The sequence below is a fragment of the Lithobates pipiens genome, unplaced genomic scaffold, assembly GCF_037356315.1.
Source record: "Lithobates pipiens isolate NorthernLeopardFrog02 unplaced genomic scaffold, aLitPip1_a1.2 Scaffold_8, whole genome shotgun sequence".
In the NCBI taxonomy this organism is placed as follows: Eukaryota; Metazoa; Chordata; class Amphibia; order Anura; family Ranidae; genus Lithobates; species Lithobates pipiens.
In genome coordinates, this window is record NW_027507903.1 from 44,890,883 (window position 1) to 44,916,403 (window position 25,521).

At 43.7% G+C, this 25,521-nt stretch overlaps 1 protein-coding gene across 1 annotated transcript in view; it reads left to right on the forward strand.

Annotated features, from left to right (window-relative positions):
• Positions 1-25,521, forward strand: part of AP3S2 (adaptor related protein complex 3 subunit sigma 2) — a 140,341-nt gene that overhangs the window by 57,584 nt on the left and 57,236 nt on the right. Inside the window, 1 exon segment of the mRNA XM_077471296.1 lies at positions 3,653-3,724. Coding sequence (XP_077327422.1) covers positions 3,653-3,724 — 72 coding nt within the window.

Below are 25,521 nucleotides of genomic sequence, written 5' to 3' on the forward strand. Positions count from 1 at the left end.
TTCTGCCTGCCCACAATGATTGACCACATGGGCATTTCCGTGGAGGGCTAGGTAATGATGGCTTCCAAAAAATAGATGTTGGGGCTTGATTGGGTGGATAGAGGAGCATTCTTTAATCATTAACAGAAACAAATTCATACTTTATAGAGTTCCAGTCTAAAATGTACAGAGTTTGTAATAGGTCATAACAACAGATTCACTTTAGTGGTGGCCCCACTAGCTGCACTTTACATTCTCTTCATCCTCTGAGTAGAGAGAGAGATGCTTATTTTACTCTAGCCTAGAAGTAGTTAAATTGCTGATATTTTTAACCACTTAAGGACAGAGCCTCTTTCTGAGATTTGTTGTTTACAGGCTAAAAACATTTTTTTTTACTAGAAAATTACTTAGAACCTCCAAACATTATAAATTTTTTTCATAACACCCTAGAGAATAAAATGGCGGTTGTTGCAATACTTTGTCACACCATATTTGCGCAGCGGTCTTACAAGCGCATTTTTTTGGAAAAAAAAATACTACACTTTTGAATTAAAAAATAAGACAACAGTAAAGTTAGCCCAATTTTATGTTTATATTCTGAAATATGATGTTACACCGAGTAAATTGTTACCCAACGTGTTACGTTTCAAAATTTCGTCCGCTCATGAAATGACGACAAACTTTTACCCTTAAAAATCTTCATAGGCAATGTTTAAAAAATTCTACAGGTTGAATGTTTTGAGGAGGTCTAGGGCTAGAATTATTGCTCTCACTCTACCACTCTACCGATCGCGGCGATACCTCACATGTGTGGTTTGAACACAGTTTTAAAAAAAAAATGCCCCTTTTAAGAGCTATCACTTATGCCCTGCATTGTTATGGAGATGGGTGGGGGTCATCTTCCCCCTCAATCATCTCCATACCCAGCAAGGGTGACGATCCGATCACCTCCGTTGCTGCCGGTGGATCCGGGAAGCGGCGGAGGGCATCGGAGCGCGATGGGAGGGGGGAACCCTCTCCCGCCACCAATAAAAGTGATCTTGCGGCGAATCCACCACAGAGACCACTTTTATCTGAAACCGAACCACTCATTGAAGAAGTGCTGCTGCCGTAATAACAATACTCCTCTTCAAACAGCCGACGTATAACAGCGGTGGGTGGTCCAGACGTGGTTAATGCAGTGCAACCATAACATGGTAAGGGCGTGGTCAAAAAGCTTTTGTTTGCCTCTAGTGGGTTTTGCATTCCCATATACCAAAGCCTAGTACACACGGGCTGAATGCTGGCTGGCAACGGTTGGTTTAACAGAAACTGGCTAAAATTCAGACCGCCAGCCGTTCCCGACAGAAGCCGGCCGCACTCCTTCTGACCGAAAAAGGTCTGCTGAACGTCTTCTGATCAGCGACTGGCTTAGAGCGCTGACCAGAGTGTTTTGGTGGGGGGCTGTCCCCATGTCAGAACACAATAGCACAACAGGGGACGTTGGATTGTTAGTACAGCAGCTCCGGCCTGAGCCGTCAGTATTTTTTATTTTTTTTCCACTGGTTTGAATGAAAAAAAAACTGTCCAAGACTTTAGACTCGTAAGTCTGAGACTCAAAAAAGGAGTTTGGCTGCAGGTCAGAAGCACCTCCTCGTGAATTCTGAATGATCTTTACACAGGACCTAAAGCTGGCTACACAATATACAATTTTCCTTTTAGAGTTACCAAAACCATATAATAGGAGGTCAAAACCTAAACACATTCAAATTGCATGCAGTCAGGCAAGCCCTTACATTACATAGTTGAAGGTAAATCTAAAGGAAATTGTATAATGTGTAGCCAGCTTAAGGTTCACACTAGTGTGACTCCACAGTTGTGAGATTTCAAATGCAGCTTTGATGAAACTTTACACTCTCTGGCACTCAAGTTGCATCAAAGCAGTGCAGGAACCTTTTCAAAGTCACTGTGACTTTAAGTCGCAAAGATTGGAACGGGCGCCATTGGAAATCAATGGGCTGCGAATTGTCGTGTGACTTTGTCAAGTCGCAATAGTGTGAACAGAGCCCTAGGGCATGTTGATTAGGTTCAGCATTACATGGAAGCCACACGATCAGCATGACAGTCAGGATTCCAACTGTTCCAGAAGGGATGGTTGGAAGTGGCTGCCCAGTTATTGATCTTGGCACATGTTTATGGTAAATCCTGTACTGGGCATAATGTGGTCACATAATGATGTAAATGTACAGCAGACAGCAGTGTTTGACTGCTCGTGGGGACCCTGCCCCTGTCTGTTCTGATACCTATTCAGAATCTTTGTATTTACAGACCTATATTTGACATTGCATCAGCCTCTTGCAGTCCCTGTACAGCAGAGCTCCGACTGGGCAAGGAAGAAGCAGCACAAGGAGCCAATCAGTTGTGCTAGCAAGGCACATGCTGAGAGGAGGAGACAACAGAGTGACAGTGATATGGACTTATCAGTCTGCTGCTTCTCCCATTCACTGTCCAGTCATAGGCTGGGGGGAGGAGAAGACCTGAAATCATTACTTAGAGGAGCTGCTGACTTTTAATAATAGGACACTTACCTGTCCTGGAATTCAGCGATGTTGGCACCCCAGCTAATGTTTCCATCGACTCGGGTGCTCCCGCCGCCTTTCGGCTTCACATTCTGTTCCCTACTGCACATGCACTAAGCGTGCTGCCCTTTCTGAATGGCACGGTGGTGGGTTAGGGCGGAGGGGGCCGAACTTCTGAGTGGCAAGAACTCTCGGAAGTGGGGACCTAATGTACATTGCAAAGATTTTAACAAACTTTGTTGCAGATTCCTCCCTTTTTGTTATTCTGAAGAAATTGCTGTGTGTTTGTGTCCATGTGGAAAGTGAAAGTGAATGGGATCGATTTCATAATTATAAGCTGCTACACCTGCAGGGCACTAGTGGCAGGGTCTGCATCCCTTTAGAGGTGATTTCCTATTGGGAGTATCTCACAAAAAAAGAAATTTTTGTTGCAGGAGATTCCCAAAATCAGCCTTGTATCTTAGTGCAGACTTCTGAGAAAATCGGTGAGCCAATCACACAAGAAGGAAATTTATTTTTCTGGGGGCGTTCTGTACACTATCTGCGTACAGAACGCCTCCAGGTCAGCATATTGCATTTTACAGAAAATTACAGAGCTGCAGAATGAAAAGGAAAGGTAATTTTAAATAACATTCAAATACAATATGACTTGTGTCTTGGTCGTATACGCTATATTATTATTATTATTATATTTATATATATTTTTTAATTTGTAATTTGTTTTCCCATGAAAGTGGAGTTACCCTTTATCTGATGTGGAGAAAATTCTGATTTCCTGTCCTGCCAGACAGGGCTGTGTTGTGTGGAAAAGTTGTGTAAATCCAAGGTCTGGATGGGGGGAAAAAAATCCTTTTGGCTGGTAAAGCAGCTCCCAAAAATGCATTTCAATCATCCACCCATCCTGCGTTCATAGATCCTGCTTCTCTCATAGAAGTTGTAGTGTGGTCAGCACAAGGAAAATATCCAATTTGACTAAGCTATGTCCCTTGTGCTGATGTTTTTGTTTGTGTTTTTTTTTTTTTTTTTTTTATTTTAGCTACACTTAGGATTTAGGCGCAGAAACTGGATATTTTTGCATTCTTATGAAACATTATTTTTTTTTTTTTTGCTTATAGGTTTTCGTGGAGACGTTGGATAAATGTTTTGAAAATGTATGTGAACTGGACTTGATCTTTAATGTGGATAAGGTGAGTCGGAAAGGATGCTCTCCGTTATATGGTTCTAAATCTATTAAATTGACTGAAGAGTATTTTTTATTGTTTTTGTCCTGAAGATTCCACATTTTTTTTCTGCATGGCTGAGGTGGCCTCATGTATCACAATTTTATTTTTTAATGGAACTTTGGTTAACAGGTGTTTATTTTTTATTTTTTTATATCAATTTTCTGGTTTTAAAAATTGCAAGCTAACACTTCCCTCATAAAACAATCCATTCAGTTTAACCATTTAAGGACCAGGCTTTTTCTGACACTTTTTGCTTAGAAGTTAAAATCGGTAGAACCCCCAAACATAATATATAGAGAACATTTTTTTTTGTTTTTCGCAGAACAAAATGGTGATCATGCTTGCAACATATTATGTCACATTGTCAACGGTCTTTCAAATGCAATTTTTTTTAGGAAATATATGAATTTAAAAAAAAAATTAAAACCGTAAAGTTAGCCCTTTTTTATTTTTTTTTTATTTATTTTTTTGTCTAATGTTAAAGAAAATGTTACACCAAGTAAATAAATGCCTAATATGTCATGCGCTAAAATTGTGCACACTTGTGGAATGACGACAAACTACAGTACTTCAAAATCTCCATAGGCGACGCTTTAAACATTTTTACAGAGGAGGTCTAGTCTTGCTCTCTATCGATTGTGGCGATACCTCAAACATGTGGTTTGAACACTGTATACATTTGCGGGCACATGCGTTCGCTTCTTCTTCCCCAAATCCCTCCTTTGCAATGAAAAGCATCCAAAAGCCTAATTTGGCTGACATTTTTAAAAATTTGGCACAAGTTTGAATATTGGAGGAGAGCAGGAAGCATAACTAGAAAACTGACCACGCTGAGCTTAATAGGAAAGCAGTGAGACTGGCAGGAACACAAGGTATTTCACATAAACGAAGCAAAATAAAGAGAACAGGATATGATTTCATACAAGTGCATGGTACAGCAGCCACATATTAGGAATATGAAATGTTGGGTTTACATATTGTTTAATATTAGCAATAATAGAACTGACTTGTTAATGTCTCAAAACAACCATTATTATTGATATTTATGTGGGAAAATGTAATTGAAGATTGTAAATGTATATATGCTTGGTGACAAGAAAGGCACAAAAACATTGTACCGACTGCACACACCTTAGAAGGGTATTTGATAATATTTCTGTTTAATAACTTTTCATAATACTAAATGGGAAAATAAATATTGGCCATCCAACAGAAACCTTAAAGGAGAAGTAAAGCCAAAGCTAGTTTGGCTGCACTTTTCTTGTGGATCACAGAAGTTCAGTTCATTCTGTACTCCTGTGACCCATTTTCAGCAGACAGCAGGCTGAAGTCCGCTGTCTGCTGAGGTCACAGAGGCGGTCTAGGCTCGGGGCAAGATCGCAACAATGGAGTTGAGATCTGCCCACATTCCTGGACCGCCCACTACTGCCCCCTCCACAGCCCCACACCCACTGTCACACTTCAGAAACAGTGAAGGCCGCGTGGGGCTCCACCCTAACATCAAATAATGTGAAGTCCAAAGGAGAAAATTATAAAGAAAGCATATCCTTTTTTAAAAAAAAAAGTTTACTTTACATTATTTGATGTTCAAAGTAGTGTTCCAGCCGTAAAAAATAAAACTTTTAAAATTCAGCAGCTACAAACACTGGAGCTGCTGACTTTTAATAAGGACACTTACCTGTCCAGGGCGCCTGAAATGCCGGCTGGTCTGTCCCTCGTATTGCATGCTGGCGCCACAATCCTCACTAAGGGAAACAGGCAGTGAAGCATGCGCGAGTCCCCCGGCGATTTCTGAATGGCCGGCTGTCTTCTGTGACAGACACAGGTCCCAGGAGACACCACGCCCTAATTTCCCAGAAATCAACACGAGGAGAAGACTGAAGATCACCACAGAATAGGAAGTGGCAGATTAGGGTGATCTGCCTAGCAACAGGCATTTCTGGTGAGCAAATTTTCTTTTTTTTTCAATTTTGTTGTTGCATTTGTATGTCCTTTTTTTATTTTCTTTTTCTTTTTTTTTTCTTTTTTTTCAGGGTGGACCTCCACTTTAAGGTGAAGCCCCACATGGCTGCACTGTTTTCTGAAGATTGACAGTGGGTGCAGGGAGATGATCCCCCACCCTCTGTCACAAAAAAGATCAAGGGGATGCTCTTTGGTAACCGGTCACATATGACACCATAAATGCGGGACATAAATTGTGACAGCGGGCGGGGGATCTGCTCCCTGCACCCAGTCACACTTTAAAAATAGCGTGGCTGAGTGGGGTTCCACCCTAAACATCAAATAATGTGAAGTACAAAAAAAATGATATCTATCAGTGTCTAAAGATCCATCAAATAGGTAAATTATGCATAGATGTAGGACTGTAACAAAAAGAAATTATTCACCATGATATTGGTCCAATTCACCAATATACCTTCATGCCAAATAGGGTAGCAGGAAAAATGTCAGTGTTCTGGCACGACACACTATTAGGCATGGATCTACCCTTTATAACTGACAACTAAAAAAAAATGGAATATCATAAGGAATCCTACTGTTATCCCCATATTATAATACCCCATGTCACCCCCATATAATACTTTTATTTCTTATAGTCATCCACTCCATCTAGTGGATAAATTGCAGTATTTACCTGATTGAGGGATTTCAGAAAAATTCTGCATTATGACCACTAGACGGAGCTAACCATCATAGCAAATAAACCTATAAGGCAACATTTGCGGGCCAAGTGAGATAGTGCTTATTGTGTTGTATTTAGAAGTGTATGAAATAAACATAGGTCAGTCGCATGTTATTGATACACTAAGTAATTTGCGCACTCCCTGTTCTTGCGTACCTCTAACAATGCAGCGGCTAGTGTGGTAAAGTGCCTTCCTCCATTGATTTAATCATTTTGACTTTCTAAAAGGCTGACAGCAACAGTATAATAAGAGACCATACTGTTGGTCAGATTCGCATGTAGGTGTGAATGTTAGACATGTGCAGAGTAAAATATTTCGTTTCGGAATTTCGGAAATCCGAAAACTTAATTTATTTAGTTACTCCCGAAAGTCGTTTTTATTTATTTCGTTTTCGTTCAAAAATTGCATTCGTCCGAAAATCCACATGAATTACGTTCTAATCTGTCTTGGAAGGCTTATGGTGTCTGTCAATGTATAAAGAAGATTTGACGGAGCTAACTATATAGCATACTTTAGAACCCTATTAAAGTCTATGGGACTCCAAAGTTCAAAATCTAAAGTGCTAATTTTAAAGGCTAATTTGCAAGTTACTGTCCTAAAAAGTGTTTGGGGACCCGGGTCCTGCCCCAGGGGACATGTATCCATGCAACAAAAAGTTTTAAAAACGGCCGTTTTTTCGGGAGCAGTGATTTTAATAATGATTAAAGTGAAACAATAAAAGTGTAATATTCCTTTAAATTTCGTAGGGGGGGGGTTGTCTATAGTATGCCTGTGAAGGGGCGCATGTTTCCCGTGCTTAGAATTGTCCCAGCACAAAGTGTCATTTATGCAGGAAAAAAAGTCCTTTAAAATCACTCGCAGCTATAATGAATTGTCGGCTCCCGTAATACAGAGAACACTCATTGAAAGTCATTGATAAAAAAATAAAAAAATAAATAAAAAAAAAAGCGTGGGGGTCCCCCAAATTCAATTACCAGGCCCTTCAGGTCTGGTATGGATATTAAGGGGAACCCAGCGTCAAATTTAAAAAAAATTGACGTGGGGTTCCCCCTAAAAATCCATACCAGACCCTTTATCCGAGCACGCAACCTGGCAGGCCGCAGGAAAAGAGGGGGGGACGAGAGAGCGGCCCCCCCTCCCTCCTGAACCGTAGCAGGCCACATGCCCTCAACATTGGGAGGATGCTTTGGGGGTCTGTGACCCCTCAAAGCACCTTGTCCCCATGTTGATGAGGACAAGGGCCTCATCCCCACAACCCTGGCCGGTGGTTGTGGAGGTCTGCGGGCGGGGGGGCTTATCAGAATCTGGAAGCCCCCTTTAACAAGGGGACCCCCAGATCCCGACCCCCCCCCCTGTTTGAAATGGTAAGGGGGTACAAAAGTACCCCTACCATTTCACAAAGAAAATGTAAAAAATGGTTAAATAAAACAAACACACTTTTGAAAAATTCCTTTATTAAAAATAAAAAATAAAAAAAAGATTCCAGCGGCGGTAATCCACTCTTGCTATCCAGCGACGGACGCTCATCTCTCCAGCGATGTCTCATCTCATCCAGCGCAGCGATCCATCCTTCTTCTGTCTCCACCACGGAGACACTACAGGCATTCCGGCGGCTGACGTTTCTTATATACGGAGGGCGGGGCCACCCGTCACCTGACCCCGCCCCCCTCTGACGCAAGGGGAAACCCGGGGTTCCCCGTGACGTATGGGTGACCCCGCCCCCCCTCTGATGTAACGGAAACCTGCCTGTGTTACATCAGAGGGGTGCGGGTCACCCCTACGTCACAGGGAACCCCGGGTTTCCCCTTGCGTCAGAGGGGGGCGGGGTCAGGTGACAGGTGGCCCCGCCCTCCGTATATAAGAAACGTCAGCCGCCGGAATGCCTGCAGTGTCTCCGTGGAGGAGACAGAAGAAGGATGGATCGCTGCGCTGGATGAGATGAGGCATCGCTGGAGAGATGACCGTCCGTCGCTGGATAGCAAGAGTGGATTACCGCCGCTGGAATCTTTTTTTTATTTTTTTATTTTTAATAAAGGAATTTTTCAAAAGTGTGTTTGTTTTATTTAACCATTTTTTACACTTTCTTTGTGAAATGGTAGGGGTACTTTTGTACCCCCTTACCATTTCAAACAGGGGGGGGGCCGGGATCTGGGGGTCCCCTTGTTAAAGGGGGCTTCCAGATTCTGATAAGCCCCCCGCCCGCAGACCTCCACAACCACCGGCCAGGGTTGTGGGGATGAGGCCCTTGTCCTCATGAACATGGGGACAAGGTGCTTTGAGGGGTCACAGACCCCCAAAGCATCCTCCCAATGTTGAGGGCATGTGGCCTGGTACGGTTCAGGAGGGAGGGGGGGCCGCTCTCTCGTCCCCCCCTCTTTTCCTGCGGCCTGCCAGGTTGCGTGCTCGGATAAAGGGTCTGGTATGGATTTTTAGGGGGAACCCCACGTCAATTTTTTTTTAAATTTGATGCAGGGTTCCCCTTAATATCCATACCAGACCTGAAGGGTCTGGTTATGGATATTTAGGGGGAACCCCACGTCAAATTTTTTCTTAAATTTGAGGCAGGGTTCCCCTTAATATCCATACCAGACCTGAAGGGCCTGGTAATTGAATTTGGGGGACCCCCACGCTTTTTTTTTTTATTTTTTATTTTTTTTTTTTATCAATGACTTTCAATGAGTGTTCTCTGTATTACGGAGCCGACAATTCATTATAGCTGCGAGTGATTTTAAAGGACTTTTTTTCCTGCATAAATGACACTTTGTGCTGGGACAATTCTAAGCACGGGAAACATGCGCCCCTTCACAGGCATACTATAGACAACCCCCCCCCCCCCCTACGAAATTTAAAGGAATATTACACTTTTATTGTTTCACTTTAATCATTATTAAAATCACTGCTCCCAAAAAAACGGCCGTTTTTAAAACTTTTTTTTGCATTGATACATGTCCCCTGGGGCAGGACCCAATCTCCTATTCTATATCGAACTGTTGTAACAACGAAAACGAACGAAAATAAAGCATTTATTTATGTCGGATCTTTCGTTTTTCGGATTTTTTGCTTTCGTTATCGTTTGTCAAAACGAAAACGAAAATAGCTGAAATTCGGACGAAAATGCGTTCGGACGAAAACGAATGCACATGTCTAGTGAATGTAGCCCATTGCAGATCTATAAAATCAGCTACAGTCAAGTGACTTTGCCTAGTCTCAAACTATGTCATCCGTCTGCTGCGGGCAGGACAAAGCATTTCCTCAGTCTCCAGTTCCCTGCAACACATAACTGTGTAGCCAGTAACGAGGGATAATCTGTAGCAGGGGATAATCTGTACCAGACATTTTGTAAGCATAGCCAAGAACTGAACAAATATCGGGGTTTACATAGTTGTCATCTCTGAGCAAACCTAGAATAAAATATAAATATTTTTGATTACGTGTCGATATTTTTTGATATTTTTTGCAAGTCCCTGATTTCCTCATGAGCCATTTAATTCGTTATGATTGTGGATTGTTTTCAAACAGATGGCAAAAATTATATCTTTAAATGTGTAAACAAACGTTTAAAATCCTTCTCGAATCCCCCCAGGCAACCCAGTGCATAGAACGCTTGGCCCCATTTAAGTCGCACAAAGGTTGGTGAGCTAATGTGAATGGCTGTTTTGTACTAAATAGACTGAACCCAGGCCTGTCAGTCAAATGCCAGCAGTTTAGGGTTAATGTGGTTGTAAAGGCTAGGGATGGGCGAACTGTTCGGCCCGGGCATAAGTTCAGGCCGAACTTTGTTTGGATGTTCCGCGAATATGCGGTGTTCGAGCAAATGTTCAGAACACCGTTAAAGTCTATGGGACACTAACATGAAAAATCAAGTGTTCATTTTAAAGGCTTATATGCAAGTTATTGTCATAAAAAGTGTTTCGGGACCCGGGTTCTGCCCCAGGGGACATGAATCAATGCAAAACATTTTTTTTTTTTTTTAAACGCCCGTTTTTTTCAGGAGCAATGATTTTTTTTAATGCTTAAAGTGAAACAACAAAAATGAAATATTCCTTTATATATCATGCCTGGGGGGTGTCTATACTATGCCTGTAAAGTGGTGCATTTTTCCAGTGTTTAGAACAGTGCCACAGCAAAATGACTTTCTAAGGGGAAAATTGTCATTTAACCACTTCCCGACCAGCGCACGACAAGTACATCCATTTGTATTTGCCACCCTGCCATCGCGTGCCGGTCAAGACCCCCGTGAGTCCGGACGCGGGTCCCGCGGACTCGATCGACGCGGGGATACCCACGATCGTCTCACATGGCGGTTGAACGGGGAGATGCCGATGTAAACAGCATCTCGCCGTTCTGCCTAGCAACAAGTGACACTAATCTCTGCTCCCTGTGATTGGAGCAGAGATCAGTGTTCACTAACGCACAGCCCAGCCCCCCACAGTTAGTAACACGCCCCTGGGACACACTTAACCCCTACACTGCCACCCCCTGGTTAACCCCTTCACTGCCTTTGTCATTTACACAGGAATCCATGCATTTGTATAGCACTGATTGCTGTATAAATGACAATGGTCCCAAAAATGTGTCAAAAATGTCCGATGTGTCTGCCATAATGTTGCAGTCACAATAAAAATCGCTGATCGCCGCCATTACTTGTTAAAAAAACAAAAAAAACTAAAAAAATATTATTAAAAATGCCATAAAACTATCCCCTATTTTGTAAACGCTATAAATTTTGCGCAAACCAATCAATAATCGCTTATTGCGTTTTTTTTTTTTAAACCAAAAATATGTAGAAGAATATGTATCAGCCTAAGAGGTGATCAAATGCCACCAAAAGAAAGCTCTATTTGTGGGAAAAAAGGACGTCACGTTTGTTTGGGAGCCACGTCGCACAACCGCGCAATTGTCAGTTAAAGCAACGCAGTGCCGAATCGCAAAAAGTGGTCTGCAAAATGGTCCGGTCTGAAAGTGGTTAAAACTGATCGCGGCTGTAATGAATCGTCGGGTCTCGGCAATATAGATAAAACTCATTGAACAAAGAGCATGGGCCCCCCAGTCCATTACCAGGCCCTTTGGGTCTGATATGGAAATTAAGGGGAACCCTGCACTAAAATTTAAAAACAAAATTGCCTATTCCCCCCCCCCCCCCCCAAATCCATACCAGACCCTTATCCGAGCACGCAACCTGGCAGGCCGTAGGAAAAGAGGGGGGGAACAAGAGAGCAAAGCACCTTGTCCTCATGTTGATGGGGACAAGGGCCTCACCCCCACAACCCTTGTCCAGTGGTTGCGGGGGTCTGCAGGCGGGTGGTTTATCGGAATCTGGAAGCCCCCTTTAACAAGGGGACCCCAGATCCCTCCCCCCCGTGTGAAATGGTAACAGGGTACAAATACCCCTACCATTTCACAAAAAAAGTGTCAAAATGTTAAAAAATGACAAGACACATCTTGGGGACAAGTACTTTATTAAAAAAAAAAAAATGTCCCACAATGTCTATTCATCTTCTTCTTCACGCCCGTCTCTATGGGAGGTTCCCGTCATGTGACGCTTCTTCACTGATGACGGTTCTTATATAACTGAGGGTGGGGCCACCCGATGACGTGCCTGGGTGACCCCACCCCCTTTGATATGGATTTTGGGGGGACACCTAGGCAATTTTTTTTTTTACATTTGGTGCAAGGTTCCCCTTAATTTCCATATCAGACCCGAAGGGCCTGGTATGGATTTTAGGGGGACCCCCACACATTTTTTTTGTTTCGGGGTTCCCCTTAATATTCATACCAGCTCCAAAGGACCTGGTAATGGACTGGGGAGGGGGGGGATCCCATGCTCCTTTTTTTCAGTGAGTTTTATCTATATTGCCGAGACCCGACAATTCATTACAGCCGCGATCAATTTTAAATGACAGTTTTTCCTTTAGAAATGTCATTTTGCTGTGGTACTATTCTAAACACGGGAAAAAATGTGCCACTTTACAGGCATACTATAGACACCCCCCCAGGCATGATATTTAAAGGAATATTTTATTTATATTGTTTCACTTTAAGCGTTAAAAAAAAAATCGCTGCTCCCGAAAAAATTTCAGTTTTTAACCACTTCAATACAGGGCTTTTAAACACCTTCCTTACCAGACCAATTTTTAGCTTTCAGCGCTCTCACATTTTGATTGACAATTACTCAGTCATGCTGCACCAAACCAAATTTGTATAATTTTTTTTCTCACAAACAGAGCTTTCTTTTGGTGGTATTTAATCACCGCTGAGTTTTTTATTTTTTGCAATATAAGTGAAAAAAGAGAAATGTTTGAAAAAAAAAACACTTTTTTTATAGTTTCTATTGTAAAATTTTGCAAATAAAACATTTTTCTTCCTAAATGTGGGCCAAAATGTATACTGCTACATATCTTTAGTAAAAATAACCCAAATAAGTGTATATTATTTGGTCTCTGTGAAAGTTATAGCGTCTAAAAGCTATGGTGCAAATCATTGAAAAATGATCACATCTGATCACACCTGATGCACTGAAGGCCTATTTCATTTCTTGAGACCCTAACAAGCCAGGAAAGTACAAATACCCTACAAATTACCCCTTTTTGGAAAGCAGACATTCCAAGGTATTTAGTAAGAGGCATGGTGAGTTTTGGGAAGTTGTAATTTTTTCCCACAATTCTTGGGAAAATTATAATTTTTTTTTTGCACAAAATTGGCAAAATAAGTTATTTCTCTCACACAGCATATGCATACTTGCAATGACACCCCAAAATACATTCTGCTACTCCTCCTGAGTATAGTGATACTACATGTGTGAGACTTTTACACAGCCTGGCCACATACAGAGGTCTAACATCCAAATGGCACCGTCAGGCATTCTACGAGCATAAATTGCACATCTCATTTGATGACAACCTATCACACTTTTGAAGGCCCTGGAGCACCTGGACAATGGAAACGCAGACTAAATGACCCCATTTTGGAAAGCTAACACCCCAACGTATAATCTATGGGGCATAATGAGTCTTTTGAATGGTTTATTTTTTTCCACAAGTTTTTGGAAACTGGAAAATGAAAACGCATTTTTTTTTACATTAAGTTGTCCATTTATAAGATATTTATAACACATAGCATGTATATAGCAAAAATGACACCCCAAAATACATTCTGCTACTCCTCCTGAGTATGGCGATACCACATGCATGAGATTTTTACACAGCCTGGCCACATACAGAAGCCCAACATTGAAGTAGCACCGTCGGGTGTCCTACATGCATAAATTACACATCTCATTTCTCAACCACCTATTACACTTTTGAAGGCCCTGGAGCACCAGGACAATGGAAACGCCCACTAAATGACCCCATTTTGGAAAGCTAACACCCCAATGTATAATCTATGCAGCATAATGAGTCTTTTGAATGGTTTTTTTTTTCCAAAGTTTTTGGAATATGTGGGAAAAAAATGAAAACGCATTTTGTTTTATACAAAGTTGTCCATTTATAAGATATTTCCAACACATAGCATGTACATAGCAAAACTGACACCCCAAAATACGTTCTGCTACTCCTCCTGAGTATGGCGATACCACATGTGTGAGACTTTTACACAGCCTGGCCACATACAGAGGCCCAACATCCAAGTAGCACCGATAGGTGTTCTAGGGACATAAATTACACACATAAATTCCTGCTAACCTATCACATTGTTGAAGGCCCTTCATATTTCTAACACATAGCATGTACTGTACATACCAATTACAAACCAAAATACATTCTACTGAGCAAAGGGTAAAGAAAAGATTACCTGCGGTTTAGTAGTGCAGTGGTCCACAGAGGAGAGCATTGGTCCAGGCAGCAGGCAGGAACATGGACAGCGACAGCAAATCGGGCAGCAGGCAGGAATAGTCAGGTAGAGATGTTGTCAGCACAGCCAATGCATTGGTCCAGATAGCAGGCAGGGATGTGGTCAGCAGAAGCAAAAGGATCAAAGGATCGTCCATGCAGCAGGCAGGGATCCTGTCCATAGTACATGCAGCAGGCAGAGGTATGGTCAGCACAGCCAGAGTATTTGTCCAGGAAGCAGGCAGGACCATCAAGCTTAAGGCATCGGTGAGGAAAGAATGGGGACGGGGGTAGAGGCTTCTCCCACCCAAATCTCTTTGAAGCCTCTGGACAACCAGACCCTGTTCTGGGAACACAAAAAAACAAAACTGTTTTTCTGAGCTCCGAACACTATTCTGGAGCCCCTCACATGTGAGACCCCTGTATAGCAGGGTAAAAGATCAATCCAGGGGGCAGGCAAAAACATGGTCAACAGGCCAAGGTCAGTGCAGGTAAAAGGCAGAAATAGACGGTAGGCAGAGGCATAGTCGATACAGTCCACGGTCAGTTCACTTGAAAGGCAGAAACATGGCGGATAAACAATGCAGACGGTAGGCAGAGGCATAGTCGAGAAACAGGCCAGGGTCAGTTCACATGGAAGACAATGATACGGTTGGTTGAAGCAGGGAAATATTCAGGACGGAAATTGAAAATGGGGAAATGGCAGTATTAGAAATAGGGGCTAATAGTTTTCCAGAGTGTGATATCGTCTGAAGCATTGTCCGATGCAAAGGCCAGGTTGGGAGGGACAGTCGGGACAATGGAAGCTGGTGTCTTTCCTAATACCTCTTTTGGTGCACACCCGACATTTTTTTGGGGCGTCTTCCGGATCCTGATGGTGGAATGCGGTCTGGAAAATGACGCTCATGTAGTCTGCTACCAGAATCTGAGCGAATGCTTTCGGGGGGGGAATCTTGTCGGTAGATCAGGGAAGTGACAATGTCTTCAATACACTTTATGAAGGTGGTGGTTGTTCCTGTTGACTTTTGGTAGATTATAAAAGAATTTAAAAGGGCCAAATGAAATAAGTAAATTGCGGTGTTTTTTTGTACCAAAAAAGGGATTTTCTTGTTGAAAGATGGGGACATTTAAATCCACCCCCCCCCCCCCCCTCCATGAATTTATTATACTCGCTGATGCAGGAAGGCTTGCGAACGGGACGCATCTTCTGTGAAGTTCCACCGTGGTGTCATCGTGGATGGTGGACATCATGTACACATCTTTCCTATCCCTCCACTTCACAGCCAACACTTCCTCATTCCTCAGGCTTGCCGATTCCCCCCTTTGAATGGATGGGGCGACAAGACGCTGTGGGAAGCCCTTTCGGTTTTTCCTTGTTGTGACACAGGCCAAAGTTGTTGTTTTTTTAGGTACAGGTGGCGGAGAAGGGGCAGACTAGTGTAATAGTTATCCATATAAATATGATGACCCTTTTGGAGGAGTGGGAATGCCAATTCCCAAACTATTTTTCCACTTATTCCCATGTAGGATGGACACTCAGGGGGCTGGAGCTGGGAATCTTTGCCTTCGTACACGCGGAATGAGTACACATAACCGGTGGCGCTTTCGCAGAGCTTGTTCAGCTTCAAGCCATACCTCGCTCTCTTACTGGGGATATACTACTTGATTCCCAGCCGGCCTGTGAAATGCACCAGGGATTCGTCCACACATATGTTTTTGTCAGGGACATAAAGTTCGGAAAACTCATTGGGAAAAAAAATTAATTGGGGGGGGGATTTTATAGTTTGTCAAAGTTTGGGTGATTTGGGGGGGGGGGGGGCACTGTGCGTTGTCACTAAAATGCAGGAAGCGCATTATAAGTTCGTATCGGGACCTGGACATGAATGAGGAGAAAATTGCCATATGATGGATGGGTTTGGTCGACCAATATTTATGCGTTTCATTTTTTTTGTAAGCCCCATGTTGAGCCTTAGGCCTAAAAACAATTTAAACTCTGCCGCTGTTAGGGGGTCGCTATTCAAAAGGGCGGGCATAGCCGGAGCTGGGGTTGGCTGCAATGAATTGTAGGGCAAAAAGGTTGGTTTGGTCCACGATGCCTTGAACTAATTCGTCAGGGAAAAATAAATTAAAAAAATCTATTTCGGAAAAACCTGCAGTGTTGACCTGCACACCTGGCTGTGCTGTAAAAGGGGGGGTCGTGGCTGACCCTGTGGTAGAAGGCAGCCACAATGGGTTTGCCAAGCCTTCTGGAAGCTGGGTTTGGGCCCTAATTCTTTGGTGTGCACTGGGCCTTTCCTCCTGGGGTCTACCGTTGGCACTGCTGGTAGCTGCCTGGTGCTCAGACCGTCTTCTTTTAGGAGGGACTGCTTCCTACTCCAATTCTGATCCCGATGTGCTGCCTTCAGGGGACTCATTCAGAAACAGAATCGGAACCAGAACTGAGCGATGAGAGCTTCCCGTTGCTCTCATCGGTCAGGCTGAGTATTAGGTATGCCTCTTCTGGGGTGTACACCTTTCTGGACATTGTGGCTGTAGGTAATCTGGTGGCAGGTACTCTGGTGGCAGGTGGTGAGGTGGGAGGTGGTGAGGTGGCGGGTACTCTGGTGGTACTCTGGCAGGTACTCTGGTGGCAGGTGATGAGGTGGCTGGTACTCTGGTGGCAGGTACTTTGGCAGTACTCTGGTGGCGGGTACTCTGGTGGCGGGTATTCTGGTGGCGGGTACTCTGGTGGCAGGTACTTTGGTGGCAGGTACTCTGGTGGTATTCTGGCAGGTGGCGGGTACTCTGGTAGTACTCTGGCAGGTGGCGGGTACTCTGGGGGTGGGTTTTCTGGGGGTGGGTACTCTGGGGGCGGGTACTCTTTATTTGGGGGGGGCAATCTGGGCACAGTAAGGCAATTACTGGGGTACAGTAGTGGTAACTCACTGTTGGCTGATCTCCTCCTCACACTGGATCGGTGTGTGAAGAGGAGAACTCAGCAACAGGAGTTACACACACCTTTTGTTTACATTTAGTGACTGGCTGTCGTTGGGCACAGCCAGTCACTAAATAGCCAGTGTTCTTCTATTTTTACACGGATCGGGGCTGGGCTGTAGCTAGGGAGAAAGCTTCAGCCAGCCTCAGCCCAGATCACTACTGATCTCCTCTCTGGGAGCGCACACGTGAGCCGTGCATGACGGATCACAGCCGGTAAAGCTGCTCCGCCACTCGCTGCCACCGCTTCAATACCCCCCATCGGGGAACGGCTGTGTCCCTAGGGACACACCGAATCCCCGATCGCCGCTCTGCGGGGCCCCGCAGTAGCGGCGGAAAGCTGAGGACGTCATATGACGGCCACCCAGGATGGGAGATCCCATCTGTGGCCGTCATTTGACTATGGCCGGGTATTGAAGTGGTTTAAAAAGATTTTTTGCATTGATACATGTCCCCTGGGGCAGGACCCGGGTCCCCAAACACTTTTTATGACAATAACTTGCATATAAGCCTTTAAAATTAGCACTTTTGATTATTCATGTTCGTGTCCCCTAGACTTTTATGGTGTTCGTGTGTTCTGCCGAATTTCTTGCCTGTTCGGTATGTTCTGGTGCGAACCGAACTGTGGGGTGTTCGGCTCATCACTTGTAAAGACATTAAGATAAAAAAATCTTCTGTGTGCGGCAGCCCCGCTCAGCCCCTCTAATACTTATCTGAGCCCCACCTTGATCCTGCGATGTTGCACAAGAGACTCGGCTGCCTGGGACTCTGCCTCCCCATTGGCTGAGACACTGGGCACAATTGGCTTCTGCTGCTATCAGTCAGTGAGCCAATGAGGAGATGGGAGGGGCGGGGCCGAGCTGGCTCAAATGCCCCCATAGCAAGCTGCTTGCTGTGGGTGCAGGAGGGAGGAGCCAGGAGCACCCGTGAGGCACCCGAGAAGAGGAAGATCTGGGCTATTCTGTGCAAAGTATGACATGTTTATTATTTAAAAATAAAAAACAACAAGACTTTCATATTAATTTAAGAGACTAGAGTACAAGCTGGTGGATTGTGTTGTTGCGAATGACAGCGCCGGAGACAAGCGCCATCATTCACAAAAACACAAGCTCACAACACACCCCGCTACTACTCCAGTCTCTCTACCCAAAATAGCATGCGGGTGAGTTTGGGCTCAGTTTTCCTAGAGAGGCTTAAGCCGCGTACACGCGATCGGATTTTCTGACGGGAAATGTGTGATGACAGGCTGTTGGCAATCCGACAGTTTGTATGCTCCATTGGACAATTGTTGTCGGATTTTCCGTGGACAAATGTTGGATGGCAGGCTTTAAATTTTTCTGCAGACAAATGTCTGTTATCAGATTTTCTGAGAGTGTACACAAGTACAAACACGCATGCTCGGAAGCAAGGATGAGCCAGAAGCAGTCGGCCTTGTAAACTGGTGTTCGTAATGGAGAATTAATATTTGTGATGTGGAAAATTATGAAATCTTCAAATGCAGCGCACAATTGTCTTCTTCTTTAATGGAATAATAATGAAGCTGCTTTGCTGGTGATACTGATGGAGTTATTGTAAACAACATTTAAAAGGCTTTTTTTTTTTTTCTAGCGATTTCTAACCATAATATTATGGGTTTTTTTTGTTTGTTTTTTTATTTGGGCAAGTTACCACAACACCATTATCCCGTAGTTTTTAAGATCAAAGATACAACTATGTTGGTGTCTCTTGTCAATTTTACATTGAATTTTTTTGTAAATGTAACTGCCTACTCCCAAACTGTCATTTGAAGTAAAACACAGCCAAGTATTCTACACAATTTTTTTAATTGTGCATTAAAAAAAGGAAAACAAATAAAATTAGACATGCTATCTGCCAATAGAACTTAACCAAAAAGTGCATTCTATGCATCCAAAAATATAGTAAATATACCAAATCAAATCATTATTCAACCAAAAAATAAAATTAAAGCCTCATGCATGTGTCCTGCTTTTTAATATTGGGGGTCAACAATGCCAAGAGTTGGTGAAAGCAGGGGTCCGTCAGCAGGGGTCCGTCATAATTCCAAAAATCATCCGGATTTTTCACCTGGAGCTCCTGCAGCAAAGGCATATGACATAATTGGTCATGACTAATAAAGCAGCCAATTTTTGTTCCTGGACTGGACTTGGGTCAAAGCAATAACGCCAAGGCCAATAATAAATAACACATTGGTGGGATTAGCTCATTAGTACACAGAATTTTGGAGTCCTCACCTGCTCTACCTCTGGCCCCCCACTGAGTTCCCACTAGCCCCAGTTTCCTAGGAGGAAGGGACAGGACAAGATTTATCGGCATTTCTCAGCTGGTCCCAGGCTCCCAGCTCCAGAGGATTCACCTGCATGTGAAGCTGCATCCCAACCACTCCAGTCCTCAACCCTTATCCCACCCTGCCCTCACCCCCCCCCCACTCTCCCTCCACCCTGTCCTCACTTCTTTCCCCCCTGCCCTCACCCCCACACTCTCCCTGCACCCTGTCCTCACTTCTTTCCCCCCTGCCCTCACCCAACTCCCTAACTCCCCTCTCCCCCCTTCCCAAACTCCCAAACCATTTTAATTTGGGAGTATTGGTACTCGGTATGAAAAAATGGTCATAGTTTCAACTAGCATACTATATGCTTGATTGACTTTGGATGGTCCCTGCAGAACTGGAAGAATATAAATCCATGTATGGCTGATTTAAGAGTGGTTTATGTGTAATCTCCACTAACAGGAGGTTGGGTTATGGCAGGAGGTGTTCCAAGTGGCATCCTACTGGTATTTTAGAGCTTTTATCTCTCGTACTAAAGATTTGGTTTGTTTGCTGTTTAGTACTAGTAGCTGTTCATCAGCCCAGGTGCATAAAAGCATTTTCAAGGCCCCCCAAGAAACTTGATAGTATCACTTTGCTTTTACAATTTTTTGTTAAATATTTGTACACGATTAATTGGTGTTCATTGTGTATAGGACAATGGTACTTTTTGTGCACTTTTGAACTGCAGATATGAGTCAACCAGCCTATTAAATCCAGTAATTGACACTGTGGTTTAAACTTGGCTATAGTCTGGGCAGTAGGTATGCGGAAAAGTGCTGCACTCATGTCTGGTACACACTACTATTTTTTTTTCCGTCCAGCCCAGCAGGTTGAGCGAAAAACCTGACCTCTCCGGACGAAGCCATTGGAAAAACCATCCGCTGTACTTTACAGCAATCTCCACTAATGTGTTTTCCTTCCTTCCTTTTCCTGAATATTATTATTATTCACGATTTATATAGCGCCAACAGTTTACGCAGCGCTTTACAATGTATAGGGGGGACAACACAATTACAGTACAATACAAGGTACAGGAGGGCCCGGCTCGTAGAGCTTACATTCTAAAGGGAGGGGGTGGTGGTACAAAAGGTAATAGCTGCAGAGAATGATTTGATGGGGGTACATTCAGCCTGCCCATACATGGTTCGAAACTTGGCATGTTCCCGCTGAACTGGCCAAGATTTGAACCATCTATTACTTTACATATATTGGAAAGGTCTATATAAATAAAAATTGTACACATTCAAAGTGATATTCAACGACAAGGATTTCTTCTCCGTAGATTGGTTTCTACTTTGGATTGTGGTGGTATGTTTTTCATCGAACCCTTTTTATCATTGGTGACCTCATTGCTTTGTATCGAAAACATTGCGTTCTCTGGGTAATTCCATCACTCTACCTGCATGCATCGCTACAATTGCATCTTGGTCTGTAACAAAGCAATAAAGCAATCTGATAAATATGATATAAACAGCAACCATTAGAAATGACGCAGCAGGTGAAGTGCCATGTCAATTGCTTTATGTTGTGTGTTTCTTTTTTTTTCTCTTTTATGGTGTGCTGTAATTATTTTACCTCCTGAGATAATAAAAATAACAAAATGCATAGTCAGTAAAAAAAACTGTCAGCATATTTTCTATTGCCTTTCTGTATGTATTGATACTTATTTCTAAATTACATATTTAACCACCTCGATACCAGAATCAATGCTGTTGTTCGAAATCTTGGGGCCCCCTTTGACCCCACCCCCGCCTTCAGCCCCGTCCGTGGCCCCTCCCCAGACCCTTTCTTGAAACAAAGTGCAGGTTATGATCACCAGAATTTATGACAACACCCAAGCAGCGGTCAGTAGGCGCTCTATCATGGTTCTGTTTGTCACTAACAGAAAGCAGATAACTAGAGTAAAAAAAAAGCGAGCAGTGAGCTTGCGGCCTGATGTCACTTCCGGTACCCGTCTATTCCAGCGAGTATCGTCACGATCACGTGACTTCATCAGGGAATCATTCCTACCATCTTTTGTATTTTTTTTCTAAAACGTGATGAACTTTTTCTTTCAGTGCCTTCAGGAATAACACCTGCCAAATGCTGTTCTTCTGCTCATTGAGAATACCCTTATGGCCCCGTTAGGCGCTCTCATTAGTTGAATGTTATATAGAATTGGGTGCAGGCGCTGCCATTGTAACTAAGGGTAACCAGGAGTGGAGCCTTGCGGCTTCACAGCCAGTTACCTACTGTGCATGCGCAAGTCACGCGGCTCTTTGTGAATGGCCAGCTTGTCTTCTCGGACGTACACAGGTACCAGAAGACAGCGGGGGAGAAGGAGAGGACAGAAGTACACTAGGTACAAAAAGTTATAAAGGTATGAAAGAAAAAGAAAAATATCCAAAAACGAGGGGTTGTCTTTAGTTTAAGGCCACCTTTCAAAAGTGGGTGGAACTCTGCTTTAACCCAAAGAGTGGAGAAATCACTTTGTGTGGTAAGGGACATCTTGTGATATCATCTGCTTGTAGGCTGGACATTTCCTTGCAATGTTTCTAGGTTCAATTTAAATAGTCTAAACAGCAATTAATTCTACAGTATATTGCCCCTAAAGAGCTGAATTTGATACTGTTCCACTTGAGTTTGAAAAAAATTTGGCTAATCAGAATCTACATTTAGGCTACTTTCACACAGGCATTTTTCAGACGCTAAGACCCCATTCACACCTGAGCGTTTTGTAGCTTGACGCCTGAATCTACAAAACGCAGGAGGGGAAAAAATCCATTATTCTCAATGGAGATGGTTCACATCTCCACTCCAAGTCGCCTGAAGCCCTAAGCCTGAAGCTCAAACAAGTTCCGGACCCTTTTTTGTCACGCAAATCGGGCTGATTTGGGCGTTTTTCTTCTTTTAACATTGGTGACCTTTTGCCCTGCACAAATTCCGTTGCTTCAGTAGCTGTGACATCATCACGGCTCCAGCCAATCACAGCACCGGAGCCCGCTAACCCGGGAAATAACTCCGGAAGACATGTCGCCAGTCACAGCTGTGTGCGGGGACCGCTGCAGCAGCTTTGATCTAAGGTAAGTATTTCATAATGAGCTTGTATCCGATGCATACAAGCTCATTATACCTTTTTGTCTTGCAGGTTTTATTTATTTATTTTTTCTTCTTTTTTTGAGAGTTTACAACCACTTTAAATGTATGTAGACAGAAAGTGTCTGAAAAAAGAGATCAACATTGCTGAGATGAAAAGCATGGATTGTAAAACACAGTGCTTTAGCAAACTAAATGGCACCCACTTAGTGGTAGCGTATGTCAAAATACAACAGGGTTGATTTACTAAAACTGGAGTATGTAAAATCTGGTGCAGCTGTGCGTGGTAGCCAATCGGCTGCTAACGTCAGCTTGTTTTTTTAAGCTTTGACAAAGAAAAAAAAACTAGCAGCTGATTGGTTTCTATGCAGAGCTGCACCAGATTTTGCCCTCTCTAGTTTTAGTAAATCAACTCTAATATCTTAATTCTGGCTACAAATAGAACACTTCTAAACGTTTAAGCCCCCATACACACAGTCGGACATTCTGCCAACCAAATCCGTCGGATTTTGTCAGTCGGATTGTGTCAGTCGGATTGTGTCAGTCGGATTGTGTCAGTCGGATTGTGTCCGAAACTGTTGCATACACACGGTCGGACAAAGTTGTCGAAATATCCGATCTTTCAGAACGTGATGACGTCATTTCGTTACGATGGGACTACGTTCAGGCTAGTAGCCAATAGCTTTGATGTAGGAATTTGATCTGAGCATGCGTGGCACTTTGCCCAATCAAAATTCTCTACACATGATCGGAGTATGTCCTATCGGACCAGTTTGTGGGAAAATATTTCCAACAAGTTGGAAAATTTGGTCCGACGGATATTCCGACTGAAACATTCCGATGCATACCACACACAGTCGGATTATCCGACAACACGGTCTGATAAGGCACATTCTGACGGATTATCCGACCGTGTGTACGGGGGCTCAGAGAACTAAGGATCCTTGGATTCAGTATGTCCTACTTTTAGATGTATAGCTCCTGGATTGATGCACATTTCTTTAGTAACCATGAACTGCCTAGATCAAGTTAGATGTATGGGCCAACAGGTTCTAGATTGATGGGATGTTGAGTTAAATAGTGGAATATGAAGGGTAGAGGGGGAAGTGCCAGGGAGGCTGATCCAGGGCTGGAGCATCCCAATAAGTACACTCCATTGAGTGACATTGGTGAAACCAGTCAGGGACCAGCACAGCTGGAGCCAGAAGAACTCCTCCAGTGAGAGTTGGGGGTGGGGGGGGTGGGAGCAAATGGAAAGCAAAGACAGATTCTGGTGGTAGGGGTCTCAATTCTTAGAAGGACAGAGAGGCCAATCTGTGACAAAGAACTGAAGCGCCGAACAGTATATTGTCTACCGGGCGCTCGAGTTCGGTACATCATGGATCTGGTGGACAGATTACTGGGAGGGGCTGGGAAAGACCCAGCTGTCATGGTGCACGTTGGCACCAATGACAGTCAGAGGCAGATGGAGTCTCCTAAAGAACGATTTTAGGGACTTAGGAACTAAATTGAGGAAAAGGACCTCCAAGGTAGTATTCTCAGGAATACTATGAGTACATCGAGCCACACCAGAAAGGCAGAGGGAGATTAGGAAAGTAAACAAGGGGCTGAAGAGCTGGTGTAGTAAGGAAGAGTTTGTGTTCCTGGAGGACTGGGATGACTTCTCAGTCAATAAGCGGCATATTCCAGAGAGTAGTATAGGGGTATTAGTGGTAATTTGACCAAAGCACATAAACCCAAGGTAAGTATAGTAGCAAGTCCTAGTTGCAATCTCGGTCTAAACTATGTGAAATGTTCACCAATGCCAGGAGCCTGGCGGACAAGATGGGTGAACTAGAGATACTGTTGTACCAGGAGGATTTGGATTTTGTGGGAATTTCAGAGACCTTGTTCAACAGTGCTCATGATTGGCTGGCAAACATTCAAGGGTATACCCTTTATCGCAAGGATAGAGAGGGTAAAAAAAGGGAGAGGGGTATGCCTATATATCAAGAATAATGTACAAATAAATATGAGAGAAGACATCACTAAGGGAGCTAGGGAGGAGGTGGCATCCTTATGGGTAGAGCTCCAAAGGGATGAAGCTAAGGGAAAAATACTTGGAGTATGCTATCGGCCCCCTAACCTGAGGGAGGACGGGGAGACAGATCTCCTATCACAATTTGGATTATCAGCAAGGATGGGAAGTGTTATCATAATGGGGATTTTAACTATCCAGACAGACTGAGCGAAGGGAACTGCGCATTCATCTAAGGCTCACCAGTTCCTAAATGTCTTGTACGCCAATTTTATGGATCAGATTGTAGATGCACCAACTCGAAATAAAGCGTTACTGGATCTACTGATTACCAACAATACAGACCTGATCATGGATGTGGAAATACGGGGCAATTTAGGTAACCGTGATCACAGGTCAGTTGGCTTCAGTATAAATCACACAAATAGGAAACATAAGGGGAATACAAAGACACTGAATTTCAAAAGAGCCAACTTCCCTAAACTACGAGCCTTGCTAGAAGGCATACATAAAATCTTAGGAACAAAGAGCACGAAGGAGAGATGGGTTTTCTTTAAGAGCATATTAAAGCGGAGGTTCACATTAAAATTTAACCTCCACTATTTGGAACCTTCCCCCCCTCCAGTGTCACATTTGGCACCTTTCAGGGGGGAGGGGGGTGCAGATACCTGTCTAAGACAGGTATTTGCACCCACTTCCAGGCGTAGACTCCAGCGGGAGTCTATGCCTCTTCCTGTCCTGCCGCGCTGTCTGCTGGGACACGCACGGGTCCCAGAGACAGCGCAGACAATTCTCATTGTGCTGCGCAACTCGCGCATGCGCAGTAGGGAACCGGTAAGTAAACCCGCAAGGCT